Below are 17,357 nucleotides of genomic sequence, written 5' to 3'. Positions count from 1 at the left end.
AGGGAAAGCTGAGCTGCTGAGGTGTTAGGGAGCAGATACAGCATTTCTGAAACTCATGTGACCGGGCAAGTAGCCTGAGAAAAATCCTTGCAGCTGGGACTAGGGTGATCAGAAAGAGATGGAGTAGATGTGGAAGTGGCTGGATTATGCATATGGGATACAGAGATAGCTGTAAGTGTCAAAGCGAGTAGCAGCAGTGGCTTCTTTAGGAATTAACTAGATTTGAGGGAGGAAAAGATGGGCATCAATGACGGAAGGACCTCCAAAATCCATTCACTGGATGAGGACCCATGCAGATATAAACAGCATGTTTCTGTTTCCAGGCAAAAGGCAAATTTGGGAGCACTGAAGACCTAATGAGTATAAGACTTGATTCTTCAGATTACTCAATTGGCAGCAGGCTTCACTTTCATTTACTGGAGCAGGTTTGAGGTCTGTGTGTGAAAGTAAGGATGTAGGTATGTAAATTCTGTGCATGCCGTGAACCTCCTTCTGTCACTGGACCAAAGAGGAGAAAAAATTTTCAGTTTAGTAGTTTAGAAGTTCTAATATTTTTTGCAAAGGACCCTTTCAAAAATGACTTGAAGATTCTATTGTCTTTGGTAATTTGACAGTGAATTACTTTTAAAAGGAATAGTTTGCTTGCCTAGACAAATAAACAAAGTAAAAATTAGATTACGTATTTAGTAGTTTGCAACGCTGCAGTTTGGGCAGGTTTGATGTTAAAGAGGCTGAGCTGGGGGGAGGGGGTTGATTTTTTTGGTTTGGTGTTTTGTTTTGTTTTGGTTTTTTTTGTGTGAAACCTTTAGTGGGAAATACGAGAGGTGAGCTGACTGTATATTTGGGTTACATGGCAAGATTGTTCCCGCATACTTACACTAACATGCCATCATTTTGAAGATATCTGTAATCCATTTGTTACAATTACCTTACCTGTGAGGTGTTAGAAGAACTTGTGCATGAATAACAGTACTCTAACACAAGTGCGTGACTATGAGTATACAGCTTGTTTTGTTAGCAATGCAAAGAAAATATGCTAAGGTCTTGAATTAGTGTGCCCTGTTGAATTCATCCTTAGGAGATCTTCTAATTCTAGGGAAAACATAATTTTCGTTGTCTTTTCAACCATATTTCTCACTTGTTAAATACTTCTGACAGAGAAGCAGTCTTACTGTGTTCAGGATTTGCTTTAGTAACTTTGATTTTAATCCCTGTACTGTCTGTGTGTGCAATTTTTCTTTCACAGATGGGAAATCCTTTGGTCCGAGGCACCTACAAAGGTGAATGGTCCTCAGGCTCGGCAGTTCACACCTTGTATCAAACAGATAAACTTTCCCACAAACTTAATCCGAGTGGAAGTGAACAGCTCTCTTCTGGATTATTACACTGAATTGGATGCAGTAGTACTACACGGTGTGAAAGAGAGACCTGTGCTTTCGCTTAAGACTTCCATGATTGATATGAATGATATTGATGAAGATGAGGATGAAGAAAAGTATGGCTGTGGAATGGACACTCTTAATAAACAGTTCAGCATTGTTAACCTCAGGGAATGGCCGACTAATGGATATTTTGATAAACTGCCTTACGAGGTAAGAAAAGCATGTTTATACTCAGTGTATTTATCTTGATCATTAAGGGTGAAAAGGTGCTTTATAGGGTAATCGTCAAGATTGTTGTTTTTCCAAGTTAGTTTTCCTTGCATTCTTTTGTGAATCTCCTGCAGTTCTTGTATAGTTATGCCTGAATTATGCAAGTCTACCTACTTCCATGGATGGATATTAGCAAACCACTGTGCTGGTATTTGCATAGTTATTGCACTTCTTATTTCTCAAGAATCTGTCCACTCACACGCAGTTTCTACATCAGTTATTGTAGCCTTGACTTTCTAGCTCTTGAACTTAGAAGCTTCTGGCAGTTTTCCAGTAGTCTTAGTCCTCATGCATGATGAAGAAGATATATAAAACAGGTATGAAAAGAACGAATCAGTGGATTTGGAAGTGGAAATAGTTTGTAATAGACTAGAAGTTTCTTTCCCTGTTGTCTCTCTTGCAAAAACACAGAACTTTGTTCTTGAAACTGCCATAATATTTTCATATGATTATGAAATAAGCTTCTTCCATCCAGCTAAGTTTTGAATTGTAGTGCAGGTAAAGAGTCTTATAGCTGGACTTTTGTACACATTCTTGTTTTGATGTTTGCTACTTTATATTCTAGCATTAGCACAGAAAACAGTTGTGAAGAAACTACGCCTTTCAGATCCCCTGGCAGTTGCAAGTGTGCTCAGAGTCAGTGTAGATAAATATTTTCTTTCCTGTAATTTTCAATATAATGAGGTTGTGAAGTATGATTGCTGGGTCTCATGTGCAGGCCAGGAAGTTCTCAGTGGAATGTAGCCGTTCATGGAGGACAGTACCGTAATTAGAGTAAGAATTGAGAGATTAAATAATTGTCTTCACCTCTCCTGAAATAAACTGGATTTACACATAGTGGAAAGGAGCCTTTACTTGCTGGTTAGACCTCTGGACTTTGGCAGAGACGTGATTGTTCCTGCTCTTTGGTGTACTGCAAAAGAAGCAAGTGTTTGTTTACTGCGATAACTCATCAAATCCTCAGAGTGCTTGTGGCTTGAATCAGCCTCGCTTTTGAAAGTGAAGGGAGAATGGTGAGAGATGCTGTCACGGATTGCAGGGCACTTTCAGAAATAGGTGATCTAATCAAATAGTATTTTGGTTTTGTCACATCTTTTGTCTTTAAGTACCCCAGGTCGGCAGGTGAAGGCCATGGTTGCGTGACCATGTTTTGGTTTTTTTTCCCCAGAGTTCATATAGTGTTTATTATATTTTACTGTCGGTGCTTGTATATCAGTACTGAAGTAAAGAAAGTACCTTGCAGTTGGTGCAAGTAGGTGCAGTTGATTCCAGAACATCTTAAAATGTATAACTGTTTGAAAGTTTGAGAATGTGTTGGGTTTAGTCATTCAGAGAAATTAATTGTAGCGAAAACTGAAGTCTGGCAAGTCTTGTTTGAAAAGGCTGTATAAATTGGTTTGTAGTATAGTAGACTACCAGAGAGATTGGTTAATCTCTCTTCTGTTCCACATATTAAGATTATAATTTAGGAAATATTTGTGTTGTCCTGTTACTCCTATGAACTTCTGCCTCCATGTACTTACTGTACTTTTCTGCTTTCCTGTTTGTATACCAGCTTCCTTTTTTCTCCATTTTTTAACATATTTCGTTTCATGAATGCATTTATATGTGGTCTATCTATACCAAGCACATTTTTTTTTTCCTTCTGCGTTGATTTAAAGAAACTGAAAATATGAGTGGAATATTTATCGGAAAACTACAAAAGGCTATTTCTGGACTGGTTTTCTGACAGCAGAAATCCTACTCTCCTACTTTCTCGGTCTAGCTTGAAGGTTTGGATATCAGAACAGAAAAAATGTTGTACTTTGTAGTATGACAGGTTTTTTTATCACATCAGATACGGGAACAGTACTCTGCATGCTGTCCCCAAGACTGACAAGTATCAGATTTTTCTGGAAAGTGTTTGAACCTTGTAATGATGAAGTAAAGCAACCACCGACTCCTTCCAGTTTTGACTGATATATCATGTGAAAAAATGTATCTTTTCATATGTTCATGTTGACTGTAAATGTGTAACTATCCTAAGCCTTCATACATAGATGCTTATTCCTTATTTGAGCTGTTTCAGGCTTTTTCATACTACCTTCCGTAAATCACAAAATACATAGGCTGAATGGTCTTCTGTGCTAATCTTAAAGTAGGCAATAGTTCTTCCAGCCTTTGTTTTGCCTTCGTTGTCTTTTTGAAACTTCCATAGACTATCCTTTCATAGACTGTGGTGTTCATCAAAATGGCACTAGGAAGGGCTTGCTGCAGTGTGAGCTCTTAAAACATTTTAAGAGTCTAGATTGCTCCTGCCAACAAAAGGGAAAAATGGTCGAATCCTGGGGCACAGACTTCCTTAGGAGAAAGTGAAATCTTGGATGAACCAGGTGAGAGAATTTTCCTTCCCTGCTCACTGACAGTGTTAACCAGCCTTTAGTAGCTGTGAAGTACTTGTACTATCTGTTCTCCAGAATTACTTTAAAATTGAGGGAGGATTTTCTAGGAGACACTTCACGTCCTTCTTTTTCTTCCCAGTTATCTTTGGCTAACTTGTACTGCTTGTAAAGTGGAAGGAGTAAAGCCTTAGTCTTAGTTGGCTTTGCAGGAATGATTGAGATCTGAAGGCCTGAACAAATTGAAAGCCTTTGATAAAGGTGAGGAATCCCTGCCATAGCATACCTGTTGTGCAGTTTGAGGCAAGATGTGCCAGGTACCAAGAACCTAACTTGTGTTGTCCAGAGAGGAGAGTCAGAGGAAATCCTGCATGCTGCAGTCCTAAAGATATTTTTAATATAAATTTTGATATAAAAAGATATAAATGACATCTTTGTCATTCCTTGAAGCTTATTTTTTTTAAAGTTGCCTACAGGATTTATGAGCTCTTCATGTCTACTGGGAAAGTGAATTTCACTGCTAAATGTGGATTTGGTGCCTATGTTCCAGGAAAACGGGTCTTGAATATAAGATCTGCATCCCTTAAATGATACTTAGAGGAGTTGGAGCAATAAGCAGGAGCATTTTTAAGTGTCATATACTTTTTTCCCTCAACAGTAGACTTCTTGCATCTTTCCAAAATAAATATTTTTAGGCTTTCAGATAATCAGTAAGATTTTGTGCCTTTCTTTGGAAAGAGAAACTCATGAGAGTCTTAAAAGTTGTCTTAACCGCTAATAACTATATGGCACAAGGTTCCATTCAGTCAATGGCCAATATACTGTCAGTTGCTATAGCAGACTAGGCTCTGTGGAATGGTACATGGTGATCGCTTTAGGACTCCAGCTTTAGTCCTCCTGGAGTCTTGACTGTTTGATTGTGCAGTCTGTCAGGAAGATCCTTTTCTGTTCTTTGAATCAAGAAGGGGCTTAAAACCTTCACAGCCTTTCACTGCTGTGAGAAGATCAGAGCCTATAGCCTGGCGAGCCTGCTCCCCGAAAGCATGTTATGTGAGTAGAATAAAGAGAGACTGAAGTGGCTGTGTTTTGTGAAACAGTTGCAAGATCCACTTTTCATGTGTTTCACGTGCTGTTACATGTGTATGCGTTTGCTGGTGGAAGCTATAGGATGGTGGACTAAGGGACTGTGTTTTCTTCAACTATGTTGAGAAATGTCAAAAGCCCTAGAACACCACTTTCTCCTTCCTGCCTTCTTTCTTTGCCTTTTTGTGCACATCTCCTTTGTCCTTTATCTAAGCATGTCTTAGTATCAATTCTAATTAATTAGAGTCTAAGCTGTGGCAGCTCTAGCTGCAGAATGAAAAAACTGAAAGTCATGCATTTGTGTGTTTCTGAATGTGTGGTTTGCATAGACCAATGTATTTTCATATTGGAGGGACTCACATTGAAGAACTGAAAGAAGTTTGTAGAAAGTGCAGATATTCTAGGTTTGACCAGCATCCAAGCGTTATTTTCTGACCAAATCAAGTTCTGCATTATTATGCTCTAGCCACAGAAAGTATTTTATGGGGTACAAATGGCTATTGCTTGCTGTTATTCAGCAAAAAAGCTTTAAAAAGCTGGAGAAACTTTTGGGTGGGTAAGTACTATTAGGAGCTACACCATTGGTAAAGTTTCACCCCATGTGTTGAAGAGTGTAATGGAGATCCTGTCTGAGCTTATAAGTGAACTTTGCAGTGGGCGAGATGTCTCTTTTTTTAAGAGGTTCTATTTTTTTAATTGAGAATTTGCTATATGTGCATATGTGTAAGACGCTGCAGTCGGGGCCTGCGAGGATGATAAAACCCACAAGGATCAAGTATGAATTGGGATTTTTTTGTGCTCAAACAGCTCACAAAATTTGTATACTGCGGTTTGTTGAGAATTATGCTTTAGAAACCTCCAGTTTTTGGACATTCTTGCTGTGGTGGGTGTTGATGTCACCACATCTCTAAAGCTGGCATGTGCCATGTTTGCCCTGGAAATGGGAGAGAAAGTATTTTTGTACTTTTGGTCCATTGTAGCCTAAAAAGGCAATCAGTGTTGTATAATTTTTATTTTGTTTTCTTCTTTATACTCCTTTGTATTGTTTTTCCAATAATCTTTGCTTTTACTGATTGATTTGTAAGAAGGTGTGAAACAATAACGGTTGCCATAATTCTGCATAAATGCAGAGTAAAAACAGTTGTTTGTGAGAAACTGTGTTACAAAATTAGTTTTCAAAGCATATACTCAATTCTGCAGTATTCTTGGAATCACCACGAACACGGTGTAGTACAACACAGCACATCATGTCACATACTCATTATGGTATCAAATTGTACTTGATGCTAGGATACACATACATAAAAAGCAAATTTCTGACAGACACCAGACTAACAGTGATTAATGGCTATAATGGTTATTAGCCTGTAGGTTTGGAACATGTTATCTTTGTTTAATCGAAAGCCAGAAAAAAAGTACTTTATATCTCAATGTCATAGTAGTGACATTTCACTATATTTTTTCATTCTATATATTAGGAAATAGAATAATTTCAGTAAAAAATAAGTAAGGATTATTTAGTCTGATTAAGACATTTATTGTGGTAAGAGATTTCATCTCAGGTGTGGAAAGATTGCAAGATCCTCTATGTTATGAAATACTCATTGAAGTCATCAGTGTAAAGGGACATTGAGGCATTTATAATTTCATTCACCATTATCTTTACTGCTCAGAAGTTACAAAATAACTTTTTTTTCCCATTGAATTAAATTTGTGTTACTTTGTTTTTATTAGATATTATTACACCACATTAGTAGACATAAATTTAGCTAACTGTGCAGCCTTTGAGCGGTCTGCTCTAGAAAACTTAATAAATAAGCATGGGGAAAATCTGAGGGAAAAGACTTTAATAAAATGGATATTTACGTGGCTTACAGAGTGTGCAATAGCTGAAGGATTGCAAAATAGTTTGAAGGTGTCTTTCAGAATATTCAAAATTATTTAAAATTAATTGATGATCTTAGAAAAATAGGTGTATATTTAGGTGTCTACCAGGAGAATGACAAACAAAACTGGGTTAAGCAACTTTATAAGCTTAAGTATGGGTCTGAGCCAAGCAAAAATCAAGATACTAATTTGGGATTATAGGTATGTAAGCTTCTAGTTATTTTTTTTCTTTCTTGGATACCAAAATGCCAACAACCTAGATGTCAGATGAGAGCGAACTTTGTTGATTATAATATATTAACTGCACTTAACATATATGCATGTATGTTTTATATATGTATATATTGCTGTCACATTGAAATGTCTACACAGATCCTCTGCATCAAGGTGAGGTGAGAGTTCCAGAGAAGTTCCAGAGTCTCCTGCAGAGACAAGAAGGCTGGGCTGTTTTAGGGGAAAGGAGGAGTGAGGAGAAGGGAAGAGGGAAGGCTTGAAATCAAGCTTGAGATAAACCGGAGTATATCAAAACACTGTATTTTGGCATCAGAGTTGAAGTTAAATTTTTTGGAGAGTCGTAGATCGTGTTTGAAATTCAAATACTAAATCTGGAGCTGAGTAGGTAGTAACATTTTTCATTTTGCAGGAAGTTGGATTGTTTTCTCATTTCTTCCCTTCCAGAAATGAAGGGGGAAGGAGGGGAGGCGGAAGCTAGCTGCATAATAAACGGGTACATTGGAAGTACAATCTGTTTGCATCTCACAAAAAGCTTCATTTTCATTTTATGTCAAGCATTTTATTCTGATTTTTGGGGGTTTTGTCTTAGGAATCCTTATGAGACATTAAAAGGAAACATCATGGTATTTTGAAAGGGCCACAGGACTCTTTTCAGTTTAAGACGATTTGTGGGTGGTTTGGTGGTTTTTTTTAATTTACACTGATTCATTTCAGTGAGTTGTTTCCCACTCTGCTTGAAAACACTTAGTCAATTTTAGTTACATAAATTGAGTGCAGGTCCTTATAGCTGTTAAAGGCAGCACTGGTAAAGTAAACAATAATTTTTTAGATGTAATTTTTCTCTTAGTTTCGAAGCTAAAGGAGGGTTTTTGGGGGTTTTTTTAGGTTTTTTTTTATTTCCTGAAGCAAGTATTTATGTGTCTGTGTGTAATCTTCCTTTAGAAAGCAAAACAGCATGATAGGAGATTGGGGATATTTCTTAACTTCTGAGTGAGATAAGTCATTAAAAAATCATGTATAGTGGTGCTAGTTAGAAGGGCTGGTGATTATTCTGGAGCTGAGATGATTCAATTTGATAAAGGTAAAAAGGGGTTTTGCCTTTCAGATTTGACTCTGGCATAGAACAAAAATTCTGTCAAAGTATGACAGCAAGGAAGAGATTACTTTGTAAAAGAAGATCTAAATAACTTTAATTTTGTGCCTAGTTGTGTAGTCCAGCATGGATACAAGAGGCTATAAGTAGAAGGCAAAAGACTGATTTTTAAAGCAGGGAGCAGAGGAATAAATCTGAAAACAGTTCAAGGTGTGGGGAAACTGGGACATGGTATGTTTTTTCCATGTAGTCTGCAAATATGCTAGCATCTTAAAAACCAAATCCAGAGAAGAAAGAGGATGCTAATTCAGTGTTCTGATCAACGGTAGCACAGACATTGAGAAGGGGAATACGTAAACATAGTGTTTACATAGATATCACTGTTTAAATTAGCATGGGTAAAGCAACTTCTAATCTGAAAGCTTCTTGCCACTTTCATGTACTGATCTCTTTTTCCTTTCTTGTTTAATATGTTGTCAAATTGAGAAGGCAGTGCAGTCGTATTTAATAGTTAATCAATGATTTATTCGAGAAGTTACTTTTAAGTAAAAGGATTTACTTTTCTTTGAAGTTAGAACATCTTTTCTTATTCCTTTGCAGTTTTCCCTTAACATTTCAAGTGGTATATGACCATCTGTGACTTTTTTTCTGTTTTTAATATAGCTCATCCAGTTGATTTTGAGTCACCTTACAGTACCAGACCTGTGTAGACTAGCGCAAACTTGTAAGCTACTATATCAACATTGCTGTGATCCTCTACAGTACATTCATCTCAGTTTACAACCTTACTGGGCAAGGATTAATGACACATCTCTGGAATACCTACAGTCTCGCTGCACTCTCATCCAGTGGCTGAATTTATCTTGGACTGGAAACAGGGGAGCCATCTCTGTTTCTGGATTTAGCAGGTCAGTGCTAAATGTACAGAAATATTTTGATAAGCTCTGTTTGCAGAGCTATTGCACGGTAGTTTCACTAAGTATTTGAAACCTTATTAAGAGACGAGAAGTATCTTTGATTTACTATAAAGGATGTGATTGTTATGATGTAGAAAAAAACAACAGCTAAAACAGTAAGAGATACTAGATCTAGCAGCAGAAGTCCGTTTCAATATGTAGAGTCTGCATGTGCCAAACTGCCTGTGACTGAAAGGCTTCTTCCAGGGGGGGAGCGGTGCTTTGCTTTCTCCTGGGCTTCTAAAAGACTCCACTAAAACCAAGCTGTCAAAAGTCCGTCTCACCAAGAAAATGTTTGTGGTTCTTCTTTGTACAGATGAATCATCAGTAGGACTGTATTAGAATGGCTGCAGTAATAAACTGATTACAGTGCATGCTTACAAGGTGTGGGCCCTAAGCAATCACTGGAGTGCAATGTAAATGCAAATATTTTCATAAAAATGATTTAAAACATTAGCCCTGTTGGGAAACGGGGTTTGCATGTGCGTCTTCCACTGAGCTGAAAATATGACTGTACTGTAGGTCATTAAAATAGCAAATTCGCAGGGATTCTTCTCTGTATAACAGCCGTGTTCTCTGCTTTCTTAACATATCATTTCTTGCTTCTTTGCTCATTTGCATTAGTTAAAGAGCATCTATCAATGCATTTCATTTAAGCAAAAATTGCTGCTTCAACTAAGAGGTAATCAGCAATGGCAGGTGAAAGCAGAACTTGACTGATATGAAACAGAAATGTTTATTATATCTAAAAAAAAAAAAATTCTCTTAACTCTCATGTGTTTTCTGAATAAAAAGGTTAAACCAAGTGTTCAAACATTTTCTTTCCTTTGGTGCCTGGGTGCCTTCCCTAGGGAAGTAAAATAATTTGAAGAAATACTTTCTGAAGATGAGAATGTCGCTTTCTTTTTTCCTGACCTTCCAATATAAACCAAAAGCCCCATGCTGTTTTGTGCTTGTTGGTAGAAAAGGAGATAGACATTACCTAGTTGTTGAATGGGGTACAAACATTCCTCCTAAATTTGGATTTCATATTAGGTACATTATGCAGAGGATAAATATGCAAGCTTTAATTGAGAATTCAACTCTGAAATCATGAAGTGCTTACTTTCCGAGGCTTAGCTGTTAAATCTGTCTTTTGAAAACTTAAAGTATGTGCATCTTCACGGCTTTTTTTTTTTATTTTCATGGGTTTTTTTGAACATGCAGTACTGCTAAAAATTTTTGTAGTCTTGAAAGAAATGAATGTCCAAATTCAGAGAATTATAAACTTGCAGTTCTGGCATTTCTGACTTACAATTATTTGAAAATGACTTTATTGTTAATGACTTTTTTTTTACTTCAGTGCTGAACTAATAGCAGCACTTATGTGTGGTCAGCATTTCTAAAATAATAATCATTTTTTGACTCTTAATCTGTGAATAAACATGGTCAATTTATATTCATTATAATGAGTGATACTTATTTGTAAAAAGGCGGAAAAGTGTTCTTAGACATCAATACAATTGGGAAGCTATCTGTATTTCTAGGAAAAAAATATTTCTTGGAAGAGATTCCTGCAGTTCAATCGTAAATTTTTGAAACCAAGTTGTAAGCTAAATAATTTTCAGGTGTGACTTCTCAGAATTTTCACTTCTGAATCAAAAATTCTCCACTGTAACTAGATCTGGTTTTGAAAGTTTTTTCCTTTCGGATTTGACTCTGGCATAGAACAAAAATGCTGTCAAAGTATTTCCTAATACAGAAATAATTTTGCAACTCTTTGTTCTGTAGAAGTGTCTTTTCTAGTAAAATTTCAAACACAAATTTTCCTTTTGATATTCTTCATCAACATGTTTGTCAAATTTGCTGGCCTCCAGGAAAGGAAAACTTGCTGCTCATTTGCTATGGAAGTATCCATTAATACAGGAGACTTACTAGAACAACACTTGCTTTTCAAAAGCATTAACAAAACTTTCTTAAAAAAAAGTAGTTTCCTGGTAAGAGATACTGTTGTTGAGATACTACCACCATCTGGATATTGCAGCATGTAGGACCTGTAGTCATGAACTTCCACAATTTTCCCCCTTGAACTCTTAGGTGTTCCTCACCGAGCCTGACTTTTGGGAGACATTATGCAAAACTGAGTTTCCAAAGAATGGAGATACTTTGACTTTCCTAGGAATTCCATTTCTCACTTAAATTTTCTTTCCAGTTTATTCTTCAGATAATGAGTATTGCAGAGGGGGTTCCCAGTTGGCTGGGGAGATTGCATTGCTGCTTTTATCAGTTACCTGCTGATGTTAACTGTTACTAAAAACTTAATCAGATTTTCAGACTGTGATTGTCCTTTGCAGAAATTAAACACTTACATATTTCTGTCTGTCTGTCTCTATACATAACAGTAGGAGACCTGTACCACTACATTTATTAGTGTAAAATCTTCTCTTGATGCTTACTGAGAATTTTTCTGAATGAGTTTGTGGGTTTCTCTTTATCCTGCTCTCTTTGGCTCCCTCTCTGATCTTGGTATTCTCCATTTCTTTCTGCAAAGGAAATTTTAAAATAAGGCAATGAAGTGTGCCTATAGAGTACCAAGCAGCATCTATTATTTTGGATTTAATTGGTGAAAAAGTCTTGTAACTTAAGATTGAATTGAAACAAGCCTAAATTCCTTATTCCAATACTTCAGGTTTATAAATTTTGTCATAAGTTGCTGCATAAGCGACCAGGAATGGCTGTCAAGCCAACTACTTGGGGGTGTAGAGAATTCAGTCTAAAAGTTGTAACAATTTGAAGGACTCTGTTCTACTGTTTTTAAAAGGCCAACCTGTATTTGGCAATTCAAGGAGAAAAAACATTATTTGCTAAATGAAATTTGTAAATAGCTTCACAAACGCTAGAAGTTGCTGCAGTATAGAAGTGGCAAAATGCTAAAACAAAAATACCTTATCCTCATAAAAAAATCCAGCATTTTGCTTTTACAAGGCCTGATTGTTTGTTTGGGGTTTTTTTCCCCTTTATTTTTGCACTTTTCTCAGCATTTGGTGTTACAGTTTGGCACTATTGAGTTCAAAACTGGTAGAGTTAGTTTTATTCTTACAACTCTACAGTTTAGGTTATGATTTCTGCAAGTCAGGGCATGTTTAAATGCTGTTGTTGCTTGAATTTTCTTTTGGCAAATATCTTTTTAAAATGTTTTTAACTCTGGTTTCGTACTACAGTCTTAAAAAGTAGCTTGTGTAAATTTGTGTGTTGCTTTAAAAGGTTCATATGGACATGATTGTAAGAAATAATTGAAAATACATATTTTCTTGCAAAAGTATATTAAAATAGAAAACTTTTAAAAAGTAATTTGAAAAAGTGTGACTGAAGCAAATACGTTATTATCATGAGAAGATAGAATGCCTCAGGCATATGAACATCCCAAGGCAAAGCTGAAGGTATTTTAACTTATTGATAATATCTACTCCTTAGGGCTAAAAATGACTATCATAAATTTTTCATAATATAAATTAACTAAACTTTATAGTTTAGATTGAACTAAAAGTGTATGGAAAAGTGAAAGACAAATGAAATGAGTATCTGAGCAGTCTCAAGTGTCTGGGGTGCAAAGCGACAGGGAATAAAGGAAGATTTCACAGCAAGCTTTACATAAGCAGCACTGTGTTTCTCTTGGCGTTAGAGGTGTGCTGAATTTCTTCATGCCAGGGGAATATCAGCGTGGGAGGGTGAGACCTATATAGGAAAAGTGAGGCAAGTTGACTGGAGGTATACTAAATATTGAGATGCTGAATAAATGCTCTGAGGTTTAAACAGCTCAAGGACGATGACAGTCTAAAAACAGAGTTCTGCGTGGAGATTTCTTTGTACTACTGATAATGTCATTAGCTTGTTTAAACTATTTTGCTTTAAATATCTGAGGTATTAGGATTTTTATTTACTTCCAGCATTTTATACTGTGAACATGAATTAATAGTGTTTTACTTTCAGGTTAGTGGTGTGGTGTTTACATGTCAAGCATGTCCAGGAATAAGTCTTTAACAATTTGTTGTTAAAATTTGAAGGCTTTAGTTCCTATTTAATAAAGGTGTATTTTGACAATGTTTAACTTGGTGAGGCTTTGCTATGAATCATACTATCAGGAAGGTCAGAGAAATTACTGAAACATAGAGCAAATACCCAGCCACAGAAAATAGGAGTAATGTGTGACTTGACAGGCATTCTCAATTTAAAAATCATGTCTGTGTCTTGCTTTAATTTCCACAGTTTTTAGTAAAACCTAGGGTTGGTGTAACTGAGATTAAGCAATAATGTTTGTTTTGCATGTTTTTTATTGAAATAGTTCAATCTGTGTGGAGAAAAGCACCTGATCTTGTGCTTAATATTCTCTGTACTTGCATGCAGTGTTTTCAGGTTTGCTGACAAACAAAAGTGTAATACATGCTACATTAGAAAATAACATTGTAACAATTAGAATAGCTTAGAGGAAGGGAAGATGACTTCCATTTAAAAACCAAATTATTTTACTCAATCTCACTCTCACGTGGGCATATTCAATGACCGAGATGGTATCCAAAGTAATTTTTCCAGCAAGTAGTCTCTCCATCCTGTGCCACCTCTGTCCTTCATCTCCCAATATGTATGTTCCAAGATCTTGATGACCTGCTAATCTGACTTCCACCAACACACACCACTCTACCAGCCCTCATATTGCCATTTCTTCTTTCTCACGCTTCTACACCTGTATGTACCCATTTGTTCTCCAGTCATACCAATCTTAATACTTTCATTACCGTCCTCTGTACTAGATGCTGCTGCTGTTGTGTAACACAGCAGTCCTGAAAGGAAAAGCATTGTGGATATAACAGGACTTTGAGAAGTATATTAAAATGTAATTCCACAAGCCATTGGATTAAATGCAAGGCTGTAACCTCAAAACAGTCCTCTGCCAAGTTTGTGCAAGTAATAATGTAGATAGAACTACAGCAGGAAAGAGAAGACCTCAAGATCTTAGAAATGAAGAATAAAATCCAAGTGGTTTTTTTTGACATTATTGTCTCGTGGCAGGCTCTGGAAAGCAGGAGACCTGAGTAGCTGGAGGGAGTGTGTCATTGGCTTGAAGCAAACTGAAATGGTTGTTTTCATGAAATACTGGTTCTAGGAGGGAAATACCAAGGAGGGCTAGGCAAATGTGGGAGTATTATATCTGCCAAGTAATGGAGGTAATGTCCCTGATCTGGATGCTGGCATAAGGTAACACTACAAGGGATTTTTTAATGGAAAAAAATCTCTCCAACCAATGTTGTTCATAAACGGAAGTTGGGGAGGGTAGAGGGGCCCACCACTCTTGGACATGAAATTCAGTGGTTTGTGTCAATGACTACAAAGTGAGTACCGAAGATTTTAATTGAAAATATATTTGGTAAAATCAGCATGATTGAAACCTGTTGGGAAAATTGTACTAAAGAAATATAAATCGAGGTAGCTGTTTGTGCTTAGGAAGGGTGAGTAGATGAAAAAGAACTGGACTGTGATCCTTGCTTCTTGCAGAGTTTTCAGTAACTTTGGACTGTGGGGTATGGAGTAAGTGAGGATCATTATGCTAACAGTGAGGTGTAGGCTTCAGATCCAGTGCAGTTCCATTAGAAACCACTGGAGCAGTGTGGTATATTCAGTACCCTTTTAAGCGTATGTCTAAAGCTATTTTGAGGATTTTGTTTGGCAGGCCTTATGCAGCCAGCTCTTACACGAAGGGTGCTGTACCTTGATATTTTAATTTTGGATCTTTTTTGGCTTATGGGATATGCTTATGATACAAACATTAATTGCAAGACTGGAAGTTGTTAATAGACTGTGACCCCGTGATCTTGATGGGTTTAACATCAACATGAGCAAATAGTGTCCTAAGTGCTATTAGATTTATTTTGATGTTTCACAAGGATTTCACGAGGACTAACTCACTTCTCAAAAGTTGAAGAAGGGGAAAATGAGCAGGAATTGTTGAAAACAGGCAGAAAGTGACGGAAAGTGAGGTTTCTGCTTTTAATTAAAACCGCACAGAACAAAACAGAACAGCCAACAAACCAAAGAAACCCCTAAAATACTGCAGTCTAGAATGAGGATGAACTTAGAGGGAAAGGCCCAATCCAGTGCCTAGCAAAGTAAATGTGAACATGTACATTTTGCGAGGTTATTTAGTCAGTCATATTTCATAACAAATATGAAGGGATGAAGGGAAATGACTTCAGAAATTCTGGTTATAAAATATTGATAATAACAGCAAAACTAAAGGGATGTATGGCTGTGCAGAAAGGACGAGAGACTAAAAACAGAAACCAGTCAATCCTCAGTGATTAAAGGAGAGGTGTGTGAAGAAGCATTGATTTGGGTAGCAGGTGCTTTTTGCGGGGGTTGTTTGTTTTCAAATGAGCTAAGTCAGAGCCAGGTATCCAGTGTCTGTTAAGTCTCGGAAGTATGAAGGCAATGCCATGTTTGTTCTGAAAGCATGAGAACCCATGTTCTGCCTTGCCATATGGCTTTGGAGATCCTTGTAGCAAGATGTTAGCAAAAACCTCCGTCCTGAGCATCCTGTGAAGTGCAAGCAAAGATTGGGGTGTCTTGGTCGTTCAGAGAATTCTGCAGTTCTGCCGATGTTCTCTGCCCTGTGCTGGCTGGCGACTTCCTCAAATTCCTCTTCCTGTTTCTGTTCATGTCTCTACTTCATGCCTGTTGGCTCGTTCTTGTACCCTGATGCATGCCCCTTATCCATCTTGCCTTTCTGTTTAATGTCTCCTAAATAACCTTTTCCAAAATGGCAGCAAAGGCATGAAATGCAGTGCTCTTTGCTATGGCTGTGTTTGCTCTGCCTGTGTGGTTCAAGTGTCATGAATTTAAATAAAATGTTATGGGAATAATAACTCCTCAAGCTGGTGAGCTTGGAGTTCTCCCAGGTCTAGGAGGTTAAATGAGTGTTTCCCTGACCAGGTAATGTTAACTTTTAATAGTCCTAGAAGGAGAAAAGCATTGATCTGTACCAACATTTATAACAGCCAAGCCCTGTTAAATTATATGGCTGTTAACCTAACATCCATTATTGTAATGGAGTAATTCATAAAATATTTATCTGTTAGCAGATTAAAAGCTAGAGGTATAATAAGTAGTGATTTACAAGGTTTTATTGAAAATATCACCATTCAAACAAACCTGGTAATTTGTTGATGAAGGAAGCCATGTGAATGGATTGTTAAAGTAAGCATTAAGTAGAGGAATTGGCTAATTGGCAGTCAGCAATGAATCCATATGTCTGTACTCTGATTTCCAGGGGATTTCAGTCCTGTGTTTCTCCATGTCAGTGTTGAACTGTATTGCTAGTCTAAAACAGCAGTTTAATGTTTAAATACCTGATGTTAATTGTTATGAATTGGAGTGTCAGAGCTGAAATGACATGACTTTAAGAAGGCTTACCAGTCTAGGTGAATTCACGATATCCAATATGAAAACAGCAAATAAGTGCTTTGTGTTCGATAAATTCTGATTTTACAAGCTAAAATAGACAGACTAAAGAGAGTCTTCTAAAGAGAGACTGCAGAGTTAGACAAAAATAGTGGAAGAGCATATTTGAAGGCCATACTTATCAGAACCCCTGTGGCTCTGGGGCTTATGTCTCCCCTTTCATGTCTCAGACCCTCTCTTTTGTTTCTGTTTGCATAGGCTCATACATATGTTGCATGTTAGGGACCTCTGAAGGTCATCTATTCCAAGCTCCCACTTGAAGTGCCAGTATCCCTAGTGCTAGATCAGGTCAGTCAAGGTTTCAGGTGACTCTTGGGAACCTCCAGGGATGGAGATACCACCCTGGAATCTTCTTTCCTTTCTGTATTGCATAGGATCTGCATAATCAAACTAAGGCTGCGTAATGTGCAAGGTGAAAGGAATAAAGAAATGTGATGATGAATGGCAAGTTTGACTTGAGTGAGTAATGGAAAAATAAAGAAAGGAGAAGGTTTGAAAACTTGGATCTTGAAAGATGGACTTCAAATCCTGTGCTGGTGTCATTGAGGAATGCCTCCCTGAATGGGTCTGTTTTTAAGACCAG

General features: G+C 37.1%; 1 protein-coding gene across 1 annotated transcript in view; it reads left to right on the top strand.

Moving 5' to 3' along the window:
- The window catches only part of FBXL4 (F-box and leucine-rich repeat protein 4), a 57,160-nt gene that overhangs the window by 10,298 nt on the left and 29,505 nt on the right, over positions 1 to 17,357 (top strand). The window contains exons 2-3 of the mRNA XM_010282678.1: positions 1,247 to 1,592; positions 8,991 to 9,235. Coding sequence (XP_010280980.1) covers positions 1,247 to 1,592; positions 8,991 to 9,235 — 591 coding nt within the window. The remainder of the gene's footprint in view (positions 1 to 1,246; positions 1,593 to 8,990; positions 9,236 to 17,357) is intronic.

The sequence above is a fragment of the Phaethon lepturus genome, unplaced genomic scaffold (assembly GCF_000687285.1).
Source record: "Phaethon lepturus isolate BGI_N335 unplaced genomic scaffold, ASM68728v1 scaffold102, whole genome shotgun sequence".
Classification (NCBI taxonomy): Eukaryota; Metazoa; Chordata; class Aves; order Phaethontiformes; family Phaethontidae; genus Phaethon; species Phaethon lepturus.
Note: the sequence above shows the minus strand (reverse complement) of the source record. Positions and strands in the feature narration are given on the sequence as shown.